Source organism: Dermochelys coriacea, chromosome 27 (genome assembly GCF_009764565.3).
Source record: "Dermochelys coriacea isolate rDerCor1 chromosome 27, rDerCor1.pri.v4, whole genome shotgun sequence".
Lineage (NCBI taxonomy): Eukaryota > Metazoa > Chordata > Testudines > Dermochelyidae > Dermochelys > Dermochelys coriacea.
In genome coordinates, this window is record NC_050094.1 from 8,316,048 (window position 1) to 8,337,756 (window position 21,709).

Genomic DNA, 21,709 nt, shown 5'->3' on the forward strand with positions numbered 1-21,709 from the left:
TCCCCTGGGAGGGGGAGAGATCCTCGGGGAGTGGGGAAGCAGGTAATCGGTGTGGGGAGGGGGATCCCCTGGGAGGGGGAGAGATCCTCGGGAGTGGGGGGAGCAGGCAGTCAGGTGCGGGGAGGGAGATCCTCGGGGAGTGGGGGAGCAGGCAGTCAGGTGCGGGGAGGGGATCCCCTTGGGGGGAGCTTCCCCGGTGGGGGAGCAGTCAGGTGCAGGGAGGGGGATCCCCTGGGAGGGGGAGATCCTCGGGGAGTGGGGGGAGCAGGCAGCCAGGTGCGGGGAGGGGGATCCCCTGGGAGTGGGGGGAGCAGGCAGCCAGGTGCGGGGAGGGGATCCCCTGGGAGTGGGGGAGCAGGCAGTCAGGTGTGGGGAGGGGGCTCCCCTGGGCGGGAGCTTCCCTGGGTGGGGGGAGCAGTCAGGTGCAGGGAGGGGGATCCCCTGGGAGTGGGGGGAGTAGGCAGGCAGGTGCGGGGAGGGGGATCCCCTGGGGGGGGAACAGTCAGGTGCGGGGAGGGGGAATCCCCTGGGAGTGGGGAGCTTCCCCTGGGTGGGGGGAGCAGTCAGGTGCAGGGAGGGGGATCCCCTGGAGTGAGGGGAGCAGGCAGCCAGGGGGGAGGGGGATCCCTGGAGGAGGGAGGAGCAGGCAGCCCCGCCCCACGGCCCCTTTGTGCGCTGCCCGCTCCGAGCCCCTCCCCCTCCCCTGGAATCCTCTGACACTCTCCGCCTTGCAACAATGTAGCCAGCCCCGCGCGGCGCACAGCAGCGTGAAAAAGGTGCCGGCTGCGCCGATTGGCTGCCGGCTCGCGGCCTCGCCCGCCCATTGGCGCCCGAGCCCCGCCTCCGCCTCGGCCTAGCAGGGTAGGTTGAGCCCCCCCCCCAGCGCCTGCCAATGCTGCTGCTGCTGCCGCCCGGGCGGAGGGCGCGCTAGGGCCGGGGCCGCGGCGGCTGCTGCTGCGGGCCGGGCTGAGCCCCCCCAGCCTGCGTGGGGGATCCGCTCGGCCTGGGAGCCGGGGGGGGCCATGGCCGGGGCTGCCGCCCGCTGAATGTGCCCGGGAGAGGCGCCGCCGGGCATGGGGAGCCGGGAGCGGGGCGGGCGCTGCTGCTGCTAGCGGGGAGCTCGGCTCCGGGCGACCCCCCCCACCCGCCTCTCCGCACAGCCGGGGTGAGTAGCCGGGGGAGGGGCTTGGGGGGGGGACGAGGAAGTGGGGGAGGGGGCATGGGGAAGCGGGGGGGAGGAGATCGGCTGGGAGGGCCGGAGTAGCGGGGTGACTGGGTAGGAGTTCAGTGGGGGGGCACATGGAGAGGGGAGTGAGCGGGGGCCGGCCTCCACCTGACACATGTGGGTCGGGGGGGGGCACACGCTCCAGGGCAAGCCTCTGCTGAGAGCGGGAGCTAATTTTGGCTGGGGGGGGGGTGTCTCCTCTCTTTGCACCCCCCCTGCCCTTCAGAGAGGGGCCACGGAGCATCCGCCCCCCGTGGGGCTGCAGCTCGGACTCGTGGGGTGCGGGCCCGATCCTGCCTGGCAGCGGCCTCCGTCTGATGGCTCTGGCTCCCGGGCTTCAGATGGGTCTCGGGAGGGGCAGGACCCGGTGCCGGCTCAGTGGCTCGCTTCCTTTTGTTAAGCACTGGGGCTCTGGACGCGCCTGGTGTTAAAAGCCTGAGAGCCCCAAACTGTTGGCAGCCCCCTGGGAGTTGATCTGGTCTTTCTACCCCTCCCCCCCTCCCCCCGTGTCCACAAGCCGCTCCCTGCTTGCCAAGGGGGTGGGGTGGGGTGGGGTGGACTGCACTGGGAGAGATGCACAGTGGGGCTGACAAAGGAAGAAGCCAGTTTTGAAATCGGCATTTCCTCTTTTGACTTGCGGGAGCTCCCCCCTCCCCCCCCCAGCCCTGAGAGTGCAGGAAACCTGGGGCCGCCCCTGGGGCTGCTTCTGGGACCCCTGAAAGGTGGGGTGGGGACGTCCGCAGGCCTCTTTCCTCTCTGCGCCATCCTGCCTGCCATTGGCATGATGCAGAAGCTGGCAACATGGCTTCTAACTGGATGGCTCGGTTATTTACTGGGTGTATGCGTGAAGGGGCGGGGAGGTGTAGTTCCCCAGGGTGCCCTCTTTTAATATCAGATCCATTTATCTCACACACACACACATACACACCTGCTTAACACCTGTCAAACTTCTATGATCTCAGGTACATCTGTTCCTGGGGAAGGTGATGCAGCAGAATTGCTTCTAGTTGTTGTGGGAAGCTGGGGGCCTCCTGCCCTGCTCCTCTGGGCAGATTATTCCAAAGAGGGGGGGGGGAGAGGCAGATAAATGCGGACTTTTCCCAACAGCGGGAACGCTCCGACCTCCCTTCGAATAGCTGGGGGTGATGCCTCTGCCCAACGGCTCTTGCAGGGGTGCAGACTCAGGAAGGCGCTAACAGAGCGGGGGCAGCAATGCGGGCCCCTGGCAGTGCCTTCTCCTGCCCAGCTGAGTTGACTCCAGCAGACAGAGATGTCTTCTGTTGTGGGTGCCCCGGCTGGGGGGGGAGGGCGGGGGAAGCTGTTGGCAGGGCTACTGGTGCGGAAAGGTGGCAGGAGCGCCCTGTTCTCCACGCTGCTTCCTGGGATGTGGCTGTCTCATGGCTGGCGTGTCTCAGCCTGCTGGTGCTCTCGTCCCGGCCCTGCAGGCTCAGGTGCCGTGTCCTGATGCAGGGCCCGAGTACTGTGGTCTCTCTCCTTCCGTCTTCGCCGCCGTGTCGGGATTGTTGTTTTCCTAGACTGGGGCACTGAACTGGCCTCGGGCAGAGCTCTTGGTCTCCACCAGCCCGCTGACCTGGGGCGTGGCATCTCAGGAGGATTGACTTGGGTGTCACGCTTGGAGCTGTGTTTTGGGGGCCTGTTGTTTATTTGTATTCCAGTAGAGACCCCAACTGAGACCAGGGTCTGAGGGACTGTAAGTACAGACACAGATTATCCCTGCAGCATGGTCCAGTGGGCTGGGACTCAGGAGACCTGCTTTCTGGGTGACTTCAGGTGAGTCACTTAGCCGCTCTGTGCCTCAGTTTCTCCATCTGAAAAACGGTGAGAATGATACTGACTTTTGAGCTCTACTGTTAAGAGGTGAGCAGTGGTGGTCACATTAATAAAAAGCTTGCAGTGCAAATAGACAAGACAGACAAAGGGTGGGAGGGGAAACGGACACAGAGCAGAAGTGACTTGCCCAAAGTGTCGCAGCAGTGGCGGAGCTGGGACTAGAACTGGTCTCCTGAGTCCCACTCCAGCGCCCTGGATGGCGGTCTGGCCTGTACATCCTCTAACCCAAGGCTTGGAGGAAGAGGTGATGGGGATTTAGGGACTGGAGACTACACCTGCTGTGAAATAGTGACTGGTGAAATGCTGTTAATTGCTTTACCAACGAGAGGGGTGTGCTTTTGTTTCTGTTGGCTGAGCTCCTCTTGCACACATGGGGGTTCCTCACATCCCTCCGTTCCCCCCGCTCCCTGCCAAGTTCTTTGGGTGCTGCCTCTCATCTCCCTCTATTTTGGGGGCTCCCTGCAACCCCCCTACTTCCCCCCTCATACCAGGGGCTGTCCCCCTCCGCCCCTTTCCTCCTCAGCCTCCCCATTATTCCTTCTTTATTTCCTATCTGGGCGGGAAGGGTGTCCATGCTAAACTCTATTGCGAGGATGGGCAGAGCTGCCCTGGGGTACTGGAATGTGTTAATGGCTGCCATCTGCCGGTGCTTTGATCTATAGACAATTACAGACCTGGTGGAAGCTGACTGGTCTGCTAACTAGATGCCAGGGGCTTGGTGTGTCCCCTGTTTTCCCCCTTCCTACTGATGCCAAGGAAAATCTGGTCTCTGGCATTATTTTCGCAGGCCTCCCAAAAGGAGGGTCTGTTCGGTGAGCAGCTGGAGCAGCTCTCATTTCCAGGACAGCCTCTTCTGAACCAGAATTGCTTAACAAAGCACCGGTGTCCATTGCGTTCAGGCCACTGTGCCGGTCTGCATGGCAGGGGCCTGGTCCTCGACTGGCGTTCCTAGATGCTGTGGTCATAGCAATAAGTAATAATGCTAGCAGACCTTGCTTTCCTTATGATTGTACCCAGCCATCCTATTACAGCCCCTTGTGTCAGAACTGGCTGCACTGGTTGGCGACCCTCGGCGCCCTCTGACTAGCACGTGAGGCTGGTTTGGAACAATCCAGACTCGGTTGTGGGCGGAGGTGTGCCCTGTTGGGGTGCAGGTGTTATCCGTGCCCCAGCGGCTGATATCGGTGCTGTCAGTCCCTATGACTACACAGGTATCTGAGCCTCCTGTGTCCCCTGTTTGCGGGTCGCTGATCTAGTCAGTCTTTCCCCCTCTGCCCAGCGCAGGGTTGTCTCTATGGTGTGTTCTCAAATGACCCGCCTGATGGGGCTTCCCTTGGGAGATGGCTGCGTGGCCGAATGGGCGGTGGGTACTCTTGAGTGGGGTTTTGACGGGGATCTTAAGCGCTGACTTGTTTCTCCGCTTCTTGTCTGTGCAGCGGCATCCCAGCCTGGCCTGTGCTATGTGCGTTCAAAGCGTCTTCTCCAATAGCGTTTGCAAATGAAAATGGAGGAAATGTCTTTGTCTGGCCTGGATAACAGCAAGCTGGAGGTAAGCGGGAGTGAGCCATGGCCTGCAGGACTCCAGAAAGCCACTTTCTCTTGGAGAATCCTTCCCACCGTCCTGGCCTCGGGATTTAATGAGTCCGTTTTACTCTGTGCAGAATTGTCCCCTTCTCGCTCCGTGCAGCAGGCAGATCTGCTGGCTGATCAGTGAGCAAGACATGTCGTTGCTGCTCCTCTCAGCCCCGCAGAGCCAACAGGATTCCAGGCTGCATTAGTCACAGAATCATTTTGAGTTCCAGTTTCAGGGTCACAGTCTAAGCTCAGCTACAGGGAGGCGACCCTGGGGATGCAGGGGTAGAATTTGTCTGTTACTGGGGGTAATGCTGGGAAGAGACAAGCCTGACTCTTGGGTCCTGAAATGCCAGGAATGTGGATTCCTATAGTGCTGGCCTTTGACCACTCTATGGTGCATCCAAGGGGAGGGATGTGGCAAATCGCTGGGAAACCAATGACACTAAGTCGGAGGGTGTGGCAGAGGGAACATCAGTGAAACTGAATTCTGTCGCTTGCCTAGGGAAGGTGAAAGAACAGGCCCCTGGCCCACAGCTTTACACGTGCACCTGGGGCTGTCCAACAAGCCAACAGGGCTTTCCCCAGGAGGGAGGGCAGCCTTGCAGTGGGCAATGCCTGCTGGATTCCTATGGAGAGGAGGGACCCCTCTCATTGGGTGTAGGCGCAGACTGTCCTTCCTTGCAGCATTAGTGAGGAAGCAGCCAGGTGTCCAATTCTAACTGGAAGCCATGGATGGGGTGGGGGCACGAGACTCCACGTCACTGGGTCCCCGATTCTGCCCGTCCTGATCTGACCCCTCTAGAGAGGGAAGAGTCTGGGTTTGCAGAAGGATTAGGTACGTTTAGACCATGCGACTTCATCCCAGAACAGGGAAGATGAGAGAGCCAGAAGGCTGCTGTCTTTGGGGTGTGGGGGGAGCTGAGAGCCATGAGACTTCCCAGGGTAGCTCCTCTGCGCTTGCTTCTGCCCCCCTGTTGCCTTCTGGGGAAGAGAGCAGGGAAAACTCCCTGATCCCAGACTCTTCCCCCCTCTTGCTGCAATATATCTCCTTGGTCGGGGTAAAATGGCGACAGCCTCGGGTGGGAGAGGACATGCAGCTGGGCCCTGCGTAGCCACCAGTGGGCACCTGCTCCAGCATTGTGGCGTCTGCTGGGATGGGCAGAGAACATGCTCAGGAAAGATGGCAGCAGTTGCTCTGGGGTACAGTGCAAGGGGCAGGGGTGTGAGTGGGGGACAGTGGGGAGGGCGCACTGGTTCTTTGCAAGGGTGTCGGTGGTGACGGTCACCCCGTGAGTATCCCAGGGGGTGGGGGGGGAACGTGTTGGTTGTGCCCAGTGCATCATGTGCAACTCTCCAGTCCGAGTGCATGCTGCTTTATTTCCATGCTGATCAGAAGCCCCGTGGTCCTCCCCCCGGCCCCTGCCGGCTGGTGCGTTGTATGTGCTGACCCAGGGAGAGGGAGCCTGTGCGGGGAACCTCTTGCCTACAATGGCCGCGAAGGGCCTCTCCCCAGGTGTGCATGTAAGGGAAATTCGCATGATGCAGAGACGTGTTGCATGGGGTGTCCCCGGGCAGAGGCTCAGTAAGTGCTAAAAACACAAAAAAACAAACAACAAACACCCCAGCAGTGTTGGTAATGGCAGAGGGGCCAGTGGCGAGTAAATGCTTTTTCTGCTGCTGCTGCTCTGGATGGCAGTCGGGACATCTGCACCAAGCTCTAGGAAGAGTCTTGGATCTGCCATGCAAACCCCCGACGCAGCGATGGCCACCAAAATCAGCCGCTGTCCTGCTGTGGTATTTCCTGTTCCAGGCCCGGTCCTGGTGGGGGCTGAGCAACCTCAGAAGCCTCTTCTTCTTCCCCCGCCTGCCCGGTTCCTCACAGTTGGATCCGCTAGGTATAGGAAACGTTGCACGATCTCGGGCAGCGTGGGTGGTTGTTGTGGCCTGGGCTGTTGAAAATGGCAGGAGGGGGGAGAATTTCACCCGGTGGGATGCAATTGGGTCTTCCTCCCCACTGCTTCTCACCGGCTCTGTTGGGCCCCAGGCCATCGCTCACGAGATTTACACGGACCTGGTCGAAGATGCCTGCCTAGGGCTCTGCTTCGAGGTGCATCGGGCAGTCAAGTGCGGTTACTTCTTCCTGGATGACACGGACCCTGACAGCATGAAGGATTTCGGTGAGTTCCCTGTAGGGCCCTTCCCTGCTCCCTTCCCGCTCCTCGGGCTTCGCAGGGCAGAACCGGCAGGAGCATCCTCAAAGGATTTAAAGGGATGTGCCCACTTGGCTCTTTAGAAATGGCGAATTGAAAGCTGGGATCCAGTTTCTGATGAGGCCCCTTCAGATAGCAAAGCCTGATGCTTCCAGAAATGCCCTTGAAGGTCACTTTGAGTCTGGTCTGCTCCCCCGATGAGCTTTGAAAGGGCCTTTTTAGCAAGGGAGAGACGGAGCTACAGTAGCTACCCAGCGACAGGGTAACCTGGCCAGACATGCAGTGCAGGCCCATGCGCAGAGTGAGTAAACTTGAAAAAGACTCGGGTGGGCACCCAGGCGGGATACAGGGAACCATCCTGGATCAGATCAGTGGTCCATCTAGACCAGTGGCTCTCAACCTTCCCAGACGGCTGGACCCCTTTCAGGAGTCTGATTTGTCTTGTGTACCCCCAGGTTTCACCTCACTTAAAAACAGCTTGTTTACAAAATCAGACATAAACATACAGAAGTGTCACAGCCCACTAGTACTGAAAAATTACTGCCTTTCTCCTTTTTACCATATAATTATCAAATAAATCAATTGGAATATAATATTGTACTTACATTTCAGTGGATAGTACAGAGAGCCATATAAACACGTCATTGTCTGGATGAAATTTTAGTTTGTACTGGCTTCGCTAGTGCTTTTTTTGTAGCCTGTTGTAAAACTAGGCAAATATCTAAGTGAGTTACCCGTAGCCTGCTTGAGAACCACTGATCTAGACCAGTATCCTGTCCCTGACGTTGGCCAGCACCAGCTACTTCAGAGGAAGATGCAAGAAACTACGGCGGGAGGCCGTTATGGGATAACCTGCCCATGAGGAAAACGTCTTCCTGATGCTGTTCATTAGAGGTGCTTTCTGCCCAGGAGCAGGAGGCTTGTCTTTTAATCTTTATTTTCCTCCAACTCCTCTGAGTTAGGCCTTGGCGAAGCACAAGAATTGTACCAAGTAAAGTAGATGCTTAAGGGGATGCAGCCTCCCTTGTATGCGTGCAGGGATCCTGGTATAAAGCTGCCGCACATGGATGTAGCTTATCTGGTTTGAGAAGGGGAATAAGCTGTGCGGGCACAAGGCGCCTTGATACCAGTTTCACTCTCTCCGCACTAGGGCTTGCACCAGTATAACGAGACTGGTTAAAATTTGCTTGTCACAGTTATATCAGTACAAACCCTGTGAGTCGCTCAGGCTACAGAGTGGCCTTAGGTGTGTGTTTATTGTGCCAGGTACAGACGTCTGAGAAGGGCAGCGGTTTTCAAACCGCTGGGGTCCCTCTAAGGCGTCGCTCTGTGCTTTTGGCATTGCAGCTGTTCTAGGTAGCTGCATAGCTCGGCTGATCAGCATCTCCCTTCCTGGGTTCCATGCCACAGAGCGAGGGGACTGAGTTATGGGCCCCGTGGGGGGAATCCCAAAGAAATCTGCCCGTCTTCACTGACTGTTTATAAAGCGTGACGTGTTTGCAGTCAATTTGGGCTCCCTCTTCCTGACACGAAGTGAGAAACTGATTTAAAGAGAAATTCTCAAGTGCGTCACTTTATATTGGGTTATGTAGAAACCTTAACGCGCTCAACCAACTCGGGGCCTGTGAGCATGGTTTGGATAGCGGAGGGTCAGACACTAGAAATGTATCTAAAACCTCAGGCTTGGCCTTTCGATGAAATTTTCCTTTGTCTGACAAAACCTAGAGCAAAGTCACTTGTAAGCATCAGTATTGGCTATGCTAATAGGGATCTGTGTCTTTTGGGGGTGATAGGGGCTTTTGCAGGACAGCAGGAGAACCTCCACTTCTGTAGCCTCAAAAGGGGGGAAAGGGGGCTGTCTGGGGACTGGCTCTTAATCTGACCTTGTTAGTGAGGGTGGAAGGAGGGTTTTTATTGTAAGCAGAAAAGTGACTGTGTAAAAACAGCCTCTTCTCAGCACACGGCTCCTTGGGGTCCCAGCTACTGATGTTACTGAAACAAACATGTCGTTTTCCCCTGCGACCGCCGCAGGAGAGGGAGCTGGAGCGGAAGCAGATTCTGCCACCCCCATTGCTATGTATCCGTATTTGGAGTATGGACCCCAACTGAGATTGGGCTCTGGAGTAGCGCTTTTCCAGTCGCTCTTTGGGGCCCCTCTTGCCTCAGTTTCCCCTTCCCCCCCAGTAATCTTGGGAGGCTGGTTTCTGCCAAGGAGCTCTGGAAGGTAACTCAGCCTAGCAAGGCCTTGCCACTAGCCCTTTCCTGGCTGTTTTTCTGCTCTCGCGCCCAAGGCTCCCCTGGTATCCCTCGAGTGGCATGGCTGGTCATTGCATGCTCCCCATCCTGCGGACCGTGCATTTATCCTGGGAGCTGGGCTAAGCCTAGCATGCATGTGCAGAGCCCCACGCCCTTAAAGGGCCAGCTCATCCTGCGGCTGGCCCCACGGTGCTCGGTGCTGTACGTGTTCCCAGATCCCAGGTGGAGCTGGCAGCCTCTGTGTCCTGAGTCTTCTCGGAGTCTATGGGAGAAGGGGGCTCTCGGTACCCTCCCCGGGCCGGGGTGCTGGCCCGCTGTTAAGGGGCGGGTGAAACTTGGGCTCTCCCACGGCCCCTATTGACACTCGGAGCAGACTCCTCCGAGCGAGCTGAGTGTTGTGTGGCTGGTGGGAGCGCTCAGGGATGTGGTGGCGGACGTTACTGCCCCCCCACCCCGAGGAGGCGTCCACGGCGCCAGCAGGGCTGATGCTTGTGCCCTCCCCCTCCCCCAGAAATCGTGGACCAGCCCGGCGTGGATATCTTCGGCCAGGTCTACAATCAGTGGAAGAACAAGAGTGCGGGTGTCCCAACTGCAGCCGCAGCATCGCTGCCTCCCGCTTCGCCCCCCACCTGGAGAAGTGCCTTGGGATGGGGCGGAACAGCAGCCGGATAGCCAGCAGGAGGTGGGGGCTGGCAGGGGCTGGCAGCAGGGGCTGCTGGCCACAGAGCCCTTTCCGCCGCAGGCCGGACCGCAAAGGGGTCGTGGGCACTGAGCCCACGCCCTGCACCGGATGCATCCCCCCACCCTGGGAAATCAAGGCCTGGGGAGACTTAGCGGGTTGTTCCAGTGAGCCTGTGGCAGAACTGGGTGTAGAGCCCAGAAGTCCTGACTTAACCACTAGCCACCCTCCCGTCTCTGAGCTGGGAACAAAACCCAAGCGTCTCGATCCTCTTCATTTGCTAACTGCTGTCCCCGCCTGCCTCCCAGAATCGGAACAGGACCCAGGAGTCCTGAAGCCCATTCCCTAATTGCACTTAAATTTTTTTTGTAAAACCTTCTATTGTTTGAAACTCCAGGCACTGTGTTTAGCCCCCTGCATGCTCTCCCCCCAACCCCCCCACAACCTGTTTCGTGTAGTTGGGGTTTGTTGCCTCAAGTTGCTCCTTGCCCTCTGCTGATCTCTGTGGATGTGGAGCTTTGTGGGGCGGCTCGATGTCCTCTACCTTGGGCCATCTGCGGGGGGGTGGGTGGGGGTCAGGCCTCCAGAGCTGAGCACCCTCGTGGCTGTGCCCCCCTCCCGAACAGGATCGCTAGCAGCAACAACTGAAACAAATCCGAGAGCGACCAAGAGGACAACGATGACATCAACGATAACGGACTGGTCCTATGGCTCCGAGAAGAAAGGTAGCGCGGCCGGGGGTGGAGGTGGGGGGTCCTATCGCGATCTCTGGGCAGTGCGGAGCGAGCGGGGTGGGAGTTCCTCTACTGCGTATCTGTTTTTGTGCAGTAAGGGCCAGATCACCCCACCCACACACCCAGTGGGCTGGGCTGTGAAAGATCTCCCTGGGAGCCATGTTGATGGGCCAGTGTGAAAGGTAATGGGGTTCCTACCCCCCATACCTTAAGCCTGTGGGGCCTGCCCTGACTTGCTCATCTGTGGGGCAGAGTTGGTGCCCAGCACCTTGTGCCCAAGGTCACAGGGGGACTTGGGGCAGAGCCAGGAAGTGAACCCCAATCTCCTGAGTCCCAGCCAGAGCCGCAACCTACAAGCCTGTCTTGCCTCTCCGTGGGGGCTGGGAATAATCTTAGCGCCTCGTTGGGGGGTGGTCTTGGAATGGGTGGCTCAGGCCTCCTTCCCGGGGGCCCCCTTGCTTGCATTCTGTCCCCTGCACCCCAGCCTGCTCTGCCAGTTACCCAATGTCCTCATGCAGCCAGCTGTGTGGGGGAGCCTGTGGCCACTTGGAACCAGGCTGAGAGGAGCCTGGGGGAGCGAGCGAGGCTGTGGCTGTGTTTTGTGCCCCTCGGGAGCTGCCTACCCTGCGTGAAGCCCTTGGAGGAGCACGGCTGCGGCATGGTGGTGGTGCGGGCTGGCACCGAAAGGGTTAAAGCCAAGAAGCGCGGGGGTTTGGCTTTCGGTCCCTTCCGGCCATCCTGTCCCATCCCCGTTTCCCACCCTGGTCGCTCCTTTTCAGCCCGGCCCGCTGGCTCTCCTGCCTCTGGAGGGGACGGGCTCTAAGGCTGGTTTGGATGTTGTGATGGTGCACTGTTAGGGCTAAAGAACATATTCCGTTCTTCTCCCTTCCTAGCAAAGAAGAGCGAAATCCGATAAGGTACGTTCTGTGTGGCTCATGCTAAAGGGGCGAGGGAATTTAGGGTCAGGGGTGAAGAGGTGCTCACCCCTCGTTTTTGCACATGGGGGGGAGGAGACCCATCAGCTGCGAGCGCTGGGACGTAGGCTGGCGTCAGGTGCGTGGGGTCTGCAGGGTATGTACTGGCAGCGGGCAAGGGAAGGTTGGCCCGGGGGCATGGTCCTGCCTTGATCTGCATATGCCCCATGGTGTCTCTAGTGCCCATCCCGGGGTGCAGAGACGTCCCCTCTGCTTGGCCCTCGTGCCGGGAGCTCGGCTCATTGCTCGCCGGGGGGGGAACCCCGGAGCCCGAGGCCATGCTCCGGTTGCAACCTGTGACCGCATCAGGGAGCGAGACGTTCTGTGTGCGCTGTTAGGGTGTCAGCACCGCAGCTCTGCCCTTCGTTTCTGGTCCCAGGTGAGCCGTTCCCATTGAATAACCAGGAGGTGAGATTTGTGGGTGTGAATGCTCAGATCCCTGGGGCTGGCTATTCTTCTCCATGGGGGCTGGGCAGGGAAGGGGACAGGCAGGTGCACTCAACCCGCTTCGTTCCTTTCTCTTCCCCAAAGCGTTTGTCTGCCTTTTCCAGAACCCCAACTCGCCCCGGAGATCAAAAATCCCTTAAAAACACAAAAATGGGTAAGTGGTGAGGGGGCGGAGCACCTTGGAGGGGTCGGGGCTTAGGCCGGCTGCCCCTGCCTGGGGCTGGTGCTCCCCACTGCCTCTGGGAACAGGGCCTGATATCTCTGCGGGGCGGACCCGGTGCAGCCAAGCCCTGCCATGACAGCGACTGTGCGTCAGGCAGGACTCGACGCTGCTCTGAGTCGTGTGGCAAGAGCAACTGCGACGCCCTGGGGAAGCTGGGATGTTGGAAGGGGGAGCAATAGCATGGCAGGGCATATGGGGAGGAGCGTGGGTGGGGAGGGATAGCTCAGTGGTTTGAGCATTGGCCTGCTAAACCCAGGGTTGTGAGTTCAATCCTGAGGGGGCCATTTAGGGATCTGGGGCAAAAATTGGGGATTGGTGCTGCTTTGAGCAGGGGTGGGGACTAGATGACCTCTCGAGGTCCCTTCCAATCCTGATATCTATGATTCCTTGGGGAGAGCCCATGGGAGGCCAGCAAGCTGCTGGGAGGCCTGGCCAGTTTCCTCACCTGTGCCCCAAGAGATGCACTGTCCTGGCCCTGAGTGGGTCTGTTTCTGGGCCGCGGAGCTGCTGCCCTGCCCCAGCGTAGTATGCCCCTTTCTCTGATACGTGTCCACCCCCACCCCGTGGGTCACTGGGGTCTGGGGCTCCCCGTCGGAGAAGCAGACAGCTGTGGCAGAGCTTCCCCGGGAGGATCCTGTGGGAAACCGTGGGGTTGCAATGGACTCTGGAGGCTGCCGGCAGTTCCAGGGCACCCCCTGCTCACGCCCCAGGCGGGGGGGCTCTAGATAGCTGCTGGCTTGAGCTCCTCTTCAAGGAAGGGGTGGGGGCAGGGGTTTCTGCCCGGCGCCTCTCCCTGCCTTTACCGAATGCTCTTGCTTCCTGTTCGCTGGCTTCCTTTTCCCTTCTGTGCCCAGCTCGAGGCTCTGCCGTGCTCACTCCACTGTTCCTGACTCTTCTGCTCCCCTGCGTCCTGAGCCCTCCATCCCTCTTCCCCAAACGCCCTCTTCCCGTAGGCCTCTCTCACGCCCCCTAAGCCTGCTTCTCCTGGGAGTCCCCCCCCAAAAAAAACCTGAGCCTGGCTGAGACAAAGGTCCCTGGGGCCCGGACTGGCTTCCTAGAGGCTCTGTCCTGCACCATGGGGGACATACGCAGGGCTTCTCGGTGGCTCTCCAGGCCCAGACAGGGAGGGTGGGGAGCCTGGCTGGGGTTGGAGCCCCCATCTCTCCCTTTGCCCAGAGCGATGGCTAGCATCACGTGTCTCACCGTCTTGTCCTCTTTTCAGGGGAGCTCAGCGGGAACTCGGATCCCTTTAAGGTGAGCGTAAGTGTGAATCCATGTTGGCGGGGGGGATGGATGGACAGACAGCATGGTCCAGTGAGTAGAGTGCTAGCCTGTGTCTCAGGAGACCTGGTCTATTCCCAGGTCTGCCACTGGCCTGCTAGGTGGCCACGGGCAAGTTGCTTCCCCTCCCTGTGCCTCAGTTCCCCTCCCGCCCCTCATCTGGTGTATTTAGATTTGAAGTGCTCTCAGGCCGGGGCTGGTTTACACAGCACTGAGGCCTTAATTGGGGTTAGCATGCTGCACCCCGGATGATCCTTGTGACATTCAGTCACCCTCGTGTCTCCCTGCAGTACAACAACTCTTCTGGAATCAACTACGAAACGCTGGGTCCCGAGGAGCTCCGCTCATTGCTCACCACAGTGAGTAGCCCCTTGGGACGGAGCAGAAAGGAATCTCGCCCCACCCTGCTCCGCTTGGGAGCCAAGGCTCCTGGGTTCTGTCCCTGCTGACTTGCGTTGTGGCCTGCGACTGGCCGCGTGACCTTTCCCTCTGTGTCCGTTAGCCCGGCTGCAGACTGCTCACCTGGGCGGGGAAGAGCTAAGATCCGGAAAGCGCTCCGAGCCTGACAGCGCGGTTGCTGCGTGCCTTTCCCGCTTGGCTTGGGGCTTCAGCAATACAACTAGCCAGAGAGGGCGGGGAACATTGCTAGCTCGCTCCAAGGCCCCTGAGAGTCAGTCATTCCTGCTTGGGTGATGCACAGCCCATGGGTTAGGGTCCAGGGATGTTGTCCAAGTAAATATCCCTACACCTCCTTCCCCGTTCCTAGCTGTTTTCCCCTGGTAGAGCCCCTTGCCTTTAATATCGGCCTGTAGCTAGGAAGCATCTGATAAACTTGTAGCTACGTTGCCTGGCCTCAGCTTCCTGACTGCATGGGATGGGGGTCTTGGCTGCTCCTCTGTCTGGAGTTTCTCCCCCAAGCCCTTCCTCTTGGGCCCTGCTCCTTGTTCAAATGCTGCCTACCTCCGATGCAGTTGACCTGCCTCCGCAGCAATGAAATTGATGCCTTGCTGCTTACCCCTGCTGCTGTTGCCTGCTGGGCTCTGAGTAGCAGCAGGAAAACTGACCAGTCGAGTGGTTTCACGCTGCAGCTGCTTGGGGAATACTCTTAGCAGCAGGTACTAGGGCTGCCCTGCTGCAGACTAGGGAAGACAGGGCTGCACTGAACCATAGATGGAAGGTTGCCCTGGGGAGTGAAATCTTTCAAGCTCTGTGCTGCCCCCGGAACCAGGGGGAACCTTGTGTCTCTGGTTGCCAAGGAAGGTCCCATGTTAAGGGTATTTGAAGACCCCACGTAGCAATACCTCTGCGCTGGGACACCTCCGGTGACCCTTGCTGCCTCTGTGCTCGCTCACCCCATCTGTTCTCTCTCTAGCAATGCGGGGTGATCTCCGAACACACCAAGAAGATGTGCACCAGGTGAGAGCACCGCCTCGGGTCTCTGCACCCTGCTCGGGGCCTTTCTGAAAGGCTTTGCTCGGGCAGCTTGGCCTCACTGCAGCTTGGGACTGCATGGGATGGGTGGGGTCGTCTCCTCCTGTCCTAGGAGCAGCTGTTGCTGAGTTACTGGCAGAATCAAACCCCCCCACCCGCCCAAAGCGTGACTTTCCGGGGTGTAGGGAGGCAGCCGGGGAGCCAGGGTAGGGCTGGAAAGTACAGGGAAGGGGAACACAAGCCACTGTGCGCTCCAGGCCTCTGAACTCCTGTGTCCCCGCAGGTCTCTGCGCTGCCCCCAGCACACAGACGAGCAGCGGAGGTCAGTCAGGGTCTACCTCCTTGGACCCTCTGCGTAAGTGCGACCAGACAGAAGCGGAGCCGAGGCGTGCCCATGGGAGATGGGCCTGCTGCCTCCAGGCTGGGCTAGGCAGGGCCAGCTCTCTGGGCCCCGGCGGGCTCGTCTCGAGGAGACGTTTAGTGAGGCTCTGGTGTGGGGGACTGTGGGCCTCGGCCAAGCACAGACAGCAAGGGCAGCAGCTCTCCCAGAGCCCGAGGCCCTGAGCAGACGAGCCCTTGTTCAGCCCCAGGGCTAGTGGGGACTTTGCCCAGCGCCGTGTGGATGGCCTCGGGGGAAGTGTCTGTCCCAGGTTGGAGGCAGGTGACTGATATCTGGGACAGCAGCCCAGGACGGGGTTTCAGAGACTGACTGCTGGGGGCTCGGTTCCTGGAAGAGGGAGCCTGTTCCAAGCTGGGGGGAGCAGCAGAAGGCTTGAAGCAGGGTGAGGGGAGAGGATCTGATGCTGGAGGGCTCTAGGGAGCAGCAGGAGGACCTGAGGGCAGGGCTCTCTGCTGGAGCTGGAGCTGGGCAGGGCTGCTGTGACCCTTCCCCAGCCCAGCCACAGCCAAAACCTGGCTCCGCGGGCTGGCCTGGGGGTAGCACGGGGTCCATAACTGAGCAGGCAGGTGGGGGGCCAGCCCTTTGAGGAATGCTCAGAACCAAAGCACCTTGTTTATTACCCCCACCCCAAAACAAATGAAGTGGCAGGGGGTAAGAGGGCTGCACCTTGCAGGAGATCCTGAGGCCTCACTGGTGGCCAGCACATCTCCTCCCCTGAGACCTCTGGCCCCATCTGACTGCTCACCTCGCTCTGCAGGGGAAGCCACTGGCTTGTGGGGTGCGGGGTCAGAAGCAGCGTGGGGGGGCTGTGTGCGGCTAAGGGATGTGTGGAAGGCTGTGGCCCCTTACTCCCATGTGCCCCCCCCCTCAGCTCGCTCCCGGAAGCAGAGGGCAGCGTGGAAAATGAGGGCTTTGACGTGTCGGAGAGCCAGGCCATCATGAGCCGGCTGCAGTGGGACGGCTCCTCGGACATCTCGCCCTCCGACTCAGCCTCCTCGAAAGCAAGTAAGAACTGGGGGCCGGGGGTGGGGTCTCTGCTGGCTGCCAGCGTCCTGGGAGAAGTGCCCTGAGGATTCGGGGCAGCTCCCCGGTCCACCGTGCCCTGGGCAGAAGGGGCAGGCTGCCCTCCCTCCCCCCAGTTAATAGGAAACCCCTCTGCTTTCCTCCCAACTTGCTCCCTATTGTCCCTGCCCTGTGGGGCCAGGCTGAGTCTCTGGGGAGTGGGGCTTTCCCCTTTGGTTTGGGGGGCGCCACATGGGGCCCCGGCCCTTCCTTACCAGCCTCAGGGGCTGGGAGTGCGGCTCACGTTCCCTCTTCTCCCTTCGGACCAGGTACGAACAACTCGGAGTCGCGAAAACCCAAAAAGAAGAAGCCGCACCTGAGCCTGGTGGGGGGCACGCCGGGGCTCAGCTCCGGCAAGAAGAAGAAACCCAAACCGCCCGCGCCCCCCACCCCCAGCATCTACGACGACATCAACTGAGGGGCGGGGGCGGCCCCTGTGCCGGGCCTGTCCTGACTCTGGCGCCCGGGGGAGCCAGGCGGCGCCTCGTCCCCCCCACCCCGCTCCATTGACTGCAAAGAGAGCGTGTCTCCGGGAATCAGACTGCGTGGGGCACCTGTCTCCAGGAGGGGGTGCTGTGAAGCTGGAGGCCGTCACTGCCTGCGGGGATTGGGGGGCCTGTCCTTTTCCCCCATGTCTATTTATTCTGTGATTTTTTTTTTTTTTTATTTTATTTTTTTTTGTACTGGATGTCCAATCATGACTGTGTGGTGACGTCTGTCGCTTGGCAACACTAGAGATGTGCGGGGGGACTGAGCTGATTCCACCCTGGCCCCTTGAAGGGAGGCACTGGAGAGGAGGGGTGCGGGAACCGGGCCGTGCCAGCCCCGCAGCCACCCCGCCTGCTCTGACCGACGAGCTGGAAAGGAGGAGATCTGAGGGGAGGAAAAGTCCCCAGGTGTGTCCTTTCAGAGCCACTTCCTCCAGGGAGCGGGGTTGCTGGCACAAGGGTCCATGCCAGGGGCCCAGGCTTTATGTGATTTCTGGCCAGGCCTTGATTTGGCATTGCCGGGGTGGGGGGGCGTTCCTCCTTCCTTCTGCCCCCAGGTGGGGAGGGGGCTGGCTGTTGACAGGTCAGCGCCCCAGCCAGGCCAGCGCTCAGAGCGTGATCTGATGTCTCTGCTATGGTGCCCTCTCCCCGCAGGGTGGTGGCCGTGTGCCAGCCTTGCTCTGTGGCTGGTGCTCGCTGGGTGGGCTGGCCCCAGAGTGGGCACCGGTCAGTGCACTGGGTGAGGACTGCAGGGTATGGTCTGGCCCGCGGGTGTGGGAGGGCAGAGGCCCCCTCCCATTCGGCGTGGAGGCTGGATGGTAACACACATTCCCGTGGGGTCCCCCTCAGCTGGGTGTACTTCCTGGCATGGGGAAGTGCTTTCAGCTGCTTAGCTCCGTGGTGTTCTGGCGCTTGTTCTGCCATCTCTGCTTGGAGGAGGGGGCGAGACTGTTGTACCATGGGGGGGGGGAGGGTACCATCGCGATGCTTTGCCTTGCCTAGCATTGCCCTGGGACTCCAGTCGTACCCAGTACTGGCTGGGTAAGTGCTGGGGCCCTCCTGCCGCTGCTACCGTGGAAAGCAGCCGCAGGGCCTGTGACAAAGCATGTGCTCCGGCTCCATCCACGGGACTCTTTGCCGGGCCCGTGTTCTCGCTTTCTACACAGCGTAGGTCTCTGAGCAGCGAGGCTGGCATTGGAAGGATTCACTGCTTTAAAAAAACCTGGGGGTGGGGGGGAAGCGTATTAGCCCCCTCCCTCTTCCCTGCCTCCATCTCCCTTGAGCTTTAGGAAGGGACACGCGATTGCCCACTGAATCACGTTGCTTGGGCTGCCCTTTGCTAGAGACGAGCTCCTTCTTCTGCACACTCTGAACATGCTAAGCATGGCCCAGGCCCTACTTTTGGGGAAGGATCCCCCCTTTTTTTTCCTCCAAGGACACATGGTGCTTCCTGCTGACTTGGAAAACTGAATGCTTACACTTTCAAGGTGTCTCTTACTTTTTCTCTCATCTCTGGGTGGCCCTCTGGTTTCTGGTTCTCCTGGGGCTTCTTGTTGCCAGGAACCAGACCCTGAGTGGGCTTTTCCTGTTGGATCTTTTCTTGCGGCTCTTCTCCTGTCTCTCTTGAATTTCCATCTCTGCAATTCTCAGCCAGCTGAGCCGTGCGCCCGTGTGTGCAGAGCGAACCTCCCAGGGAACTGAGACCCGAGCCGGCTGCTTTTATTTCCTTTAGGCCTTTCTGTGATGTGATCCGGCTGAATTTTTGCAGTTGGGGGGAAGAATTCAAGTGGCGGTCGGTTTCTGAGCCTATTGCTAGTGGTGACCAGTGTTGCTGCAGGCCTGCTTGCAGAGAACCTCTCTGTCCTGCAGGTGGCAGCGTGTCTGTCTGTCTGTCTGTCTGACTCTTCCTGGACCCTTGCGTGTGTGAGCGAGGCTGTATCTGGATGCCTTGCAGGTTCCAAAAGCATCTGAAAACTGATGGGGGGGGGCACCTCCAGGTTTCTCCTTTGCTTTCCTGTTGGAGCTGTGGCACTCAGCCAGCCCTCTCATGCGTGCGGCCCTGCCCTGCTCTGCACTGAAGGGCCCTGCGGGGTGCCCTCAGTGAAAGGGCAGGAACCCCAGGGCGCCCAGAACTTTCATGCAGAGCTAGCTGCTTGGGTCATGGTGGGGGCTGCATGTGGAGTAATCTCTGCCGGCTACATCTTGATGTTAGAGGTCAAGGCAGTCACGGTGCACAGCCCTAGCTTAAAACTGGGGGGCCACTCAGAGAGGGGGAGTGGAGGAGGCACCTTTGACTCTGAGGAGGTGTGTATGGCACAGGGCCATGCTCCTGGTCTGCAGTCTGAGGTGGCCAGCTGTCTGCATAGGTATGTGCTCTGCCCATTGTGGTTCTGGTATTGCCACACCTTCCTTCTGTTCCGCAGGTCGCTCCCTGCGAAGGATGGTGTGGGCAGACCCAGCCTTTCCCATGTAACTTTTGGCTTGGGTCTCCAAGCCCCTGAGGCTCCGATCAGCTGTAAGCGGCCTAGAATGTCTGCTCCAGATTGCTGCAGGCTTCATCGCAGAAAGGTGAAAATGGCTAAACCCCGATCAGCAGCTCTGCTGGCTGGCAAATATGAACTGAGTCCCGTAGTGCAAATGAGGTGTCCTGCTTCCCTATGTCCAGCTTTGCTGATTCCCTGTCTAAGGTAACTTTATGAAATGCACCTGTCTGACCCTAGGAAGCCCCTTTCTTCTGAACTAGACTCTGACCTGTGCTCCTGTGTCTGTCCCTTAAACTCCAGCCATTATGTATTTAGAAGGAAGGCTCGGGCTGCAGAGAATAGGCCTCTGGGGAAGAGGAAGTGTGTATCTAGGGAGAAGAGAGGAATCCCCCCAAGTTAGGTGTCCATTTGGGCTTGGGTGCAAGTAGGTTAATCACTAATTGCCTGTTCATCCTGTGCCCTTCTTGGGGGAGGGAGTCTAGTTTTAATCTAGGTTAAGAATCATGATAGTCTTGAATGGTGGATGAATTTATTAAAGGGGTGGCAGAGAGTCAGGGTGGAGCTGGAGGCAGGTGTCACATGCACAAGCATTTGACTCTGTAGACCTGGCACTGACCTGCAGTGCCCTCTGCTAGTGAGTCCAACAGGGTGTGCCAGGATCAATTGGTGGCTCGGAGCTTTAGAATGACAGGGTTGTCTGTGAGCGTGTCCCTACGAACTGCTTTGCAAGTGTGTGGAATTGAGCTGTCCATGCTATGTCCTACAACCGGCTCTCTCATCCAGGCGGCTAGTCTTAGTGAAGGTGATCACTGCACCTCATTTGCTGCTTGCACAAGGGAACAGCGTATTCCTCCCTCCGAGCTATGCAGCTTCTCCAGCTGAGCCAGGGAGACACTCAGCCATGAGCTCCAGTTTGACTCCGGCTTGTGGCCGGGCTCATTTTAAGCTGTGCCCTTCCCCTGCCTGCTGGTGCACCTGCCTGGGGTGTCTGAGCTCTCTCTGGATGTGGTTGATGTCTCTTTACGTGTTGTCTTTCCAGTCGATGCAACTGCAGGCTCCTCGCACTGCTGCGGTTTTGAGTGGAGTGGAAACAATGCTGCTAGCTTTGGGGCATAGCTGCATGGGGCTCCTACGTGCAACTCTGGATCAAGCATCTCTAGAAGCTGTTGTTTGCCCTGAGCCGGGACTCCTAAAAGGATCATTCCCATGGCACCTGGGCTTGTCAGCAGTAGGAACAATAGAACCTTGAGGGCCCAGGCCTGGATCGCTCTCCTGCAGCGCCAGCATGTGTGTTGAGCTAGACCTTTCTGTGGAAGGAGATGGGCAGCAGCTGTCCACTCTGCTGTAATAACATGGGCAGCGGGGTCTGGAACAGGACAAAGCAGGCTTTTCCCTCTAGGCTTAAACTGCTTGTTGCTGACAGCTGCATGTGTGTCAGGGGGGTCGCTATAGCACAGTGTGTAGAAGGCAAGTGGCTAGTGGAGGGTTAATATCTTTGTCCTGCATAGAATATTAAAACAACCTGCTTAACTAGGTGAATTGGTGGGACTAAAATCCTTTGTGCAGAGGAGGGCCATGGTAGTTCTAAGCGTGGCCAGTTGTCTACCTCCTCAGTTTGATAGCCACTGAGGCAGTGTAGTTTACCACCATGGAGGTACCAGAACATTGTGGACGGGCCTGTCGTGAACAGCTTGCTTTCTGAAGATGCACGACTCAAGGCCTAAGAGAAAACAACCCAAAGGAGCCCAGGCTGGACCCTGTACTGCAGGGGCTGGTGGAAATCCCCAAGAAGCACAGCTGTGTTTGAGTTTGGCTTGCAGCCTCTGAGAGAGTGATCCAGTTGGATCTTGTTTTTTTCTTCTTACTCATAGGCTCTCTATCATTCACCCCCCCCCCTTTTTTTTATTTTTAAGGTAAGCCTGCTTCACTTGAAACCCTGCATTCTGTCATGATACTGGTCATGAGGAGGGTTTTAATTTGTAATATAAAAAACCTGCACCTGTGACTTCCCATTTGTGGCCCTCAACCTAACTGTCAGGAGGGTGGGAAATGACACAGGTGGTGATCACATGTGGGAAGGTGGGGTAAGTACTGTACTGTGGTCTTGAAATTTTTATTTTTGCATATGTAATCCATCCTGTACAGGTAGTTCCAACTTTGTAAAATCTGTGTATTCCCATTAGTGGATTATGGCTGCCCCTGTAAATAAAATGCAACTTGACTTGGTATCCAAGCCTCTTTTGTGTATAATGTCATTAAAGTGCAGCTGTCTACCCTTCTGACTAGAAGTACAGCAGGGGGGGGAAGTGGTAATGCTTAAGAGTGATTTTTTTTTTTAATTTAAATTCAAGCCCCACCCACACCTCCAAGGTTTATCTCTAACTGTTAAA

At 58.5% G+C, this 21,709-nt stretch overlaps 1 protein-coding gene across 1 annotated transcript; it reads left to right on the top strand.

Moving 5' to 3' along the window:
• The first annotated feature begins 880 nt into the window (after window positions 1–880).
• On the top strand, window positions 881–21,547 carry ATXN7L3 (ataxin 7 like 3). Its single transcript, XM_043503241.1, is given in 17 exon segments — window positions 881–1,165; window positions 4,513–4,625; window positions 6,696–6,828; window positions 9,629–9,682; window positions 9,685–9,799; window positions 10,423–10,492; window positions 10,494–10,521; window positions 10,835–10,841; window positions 11,432–11,447; window positions 12,056–12,105; window positions 13,029–13,123; window positions 13,397–13,428; window positions 13,746–13,814; window positions 14,828–14,871; window positions 15,170–15,241; window positions 16,158–16,291; window positions 16,618–21,547. Coding segments are annotated over 16 exon segments (1,119 nt in total). The 5' UTR covers window positions 881–1,165; window positions 4,513–4,574; the 3' UTR covers window positions 16,767–21,547.
• The last annotated feature ends 162 nt before the right edge of the window (window positions 21,548–21,709 follow it).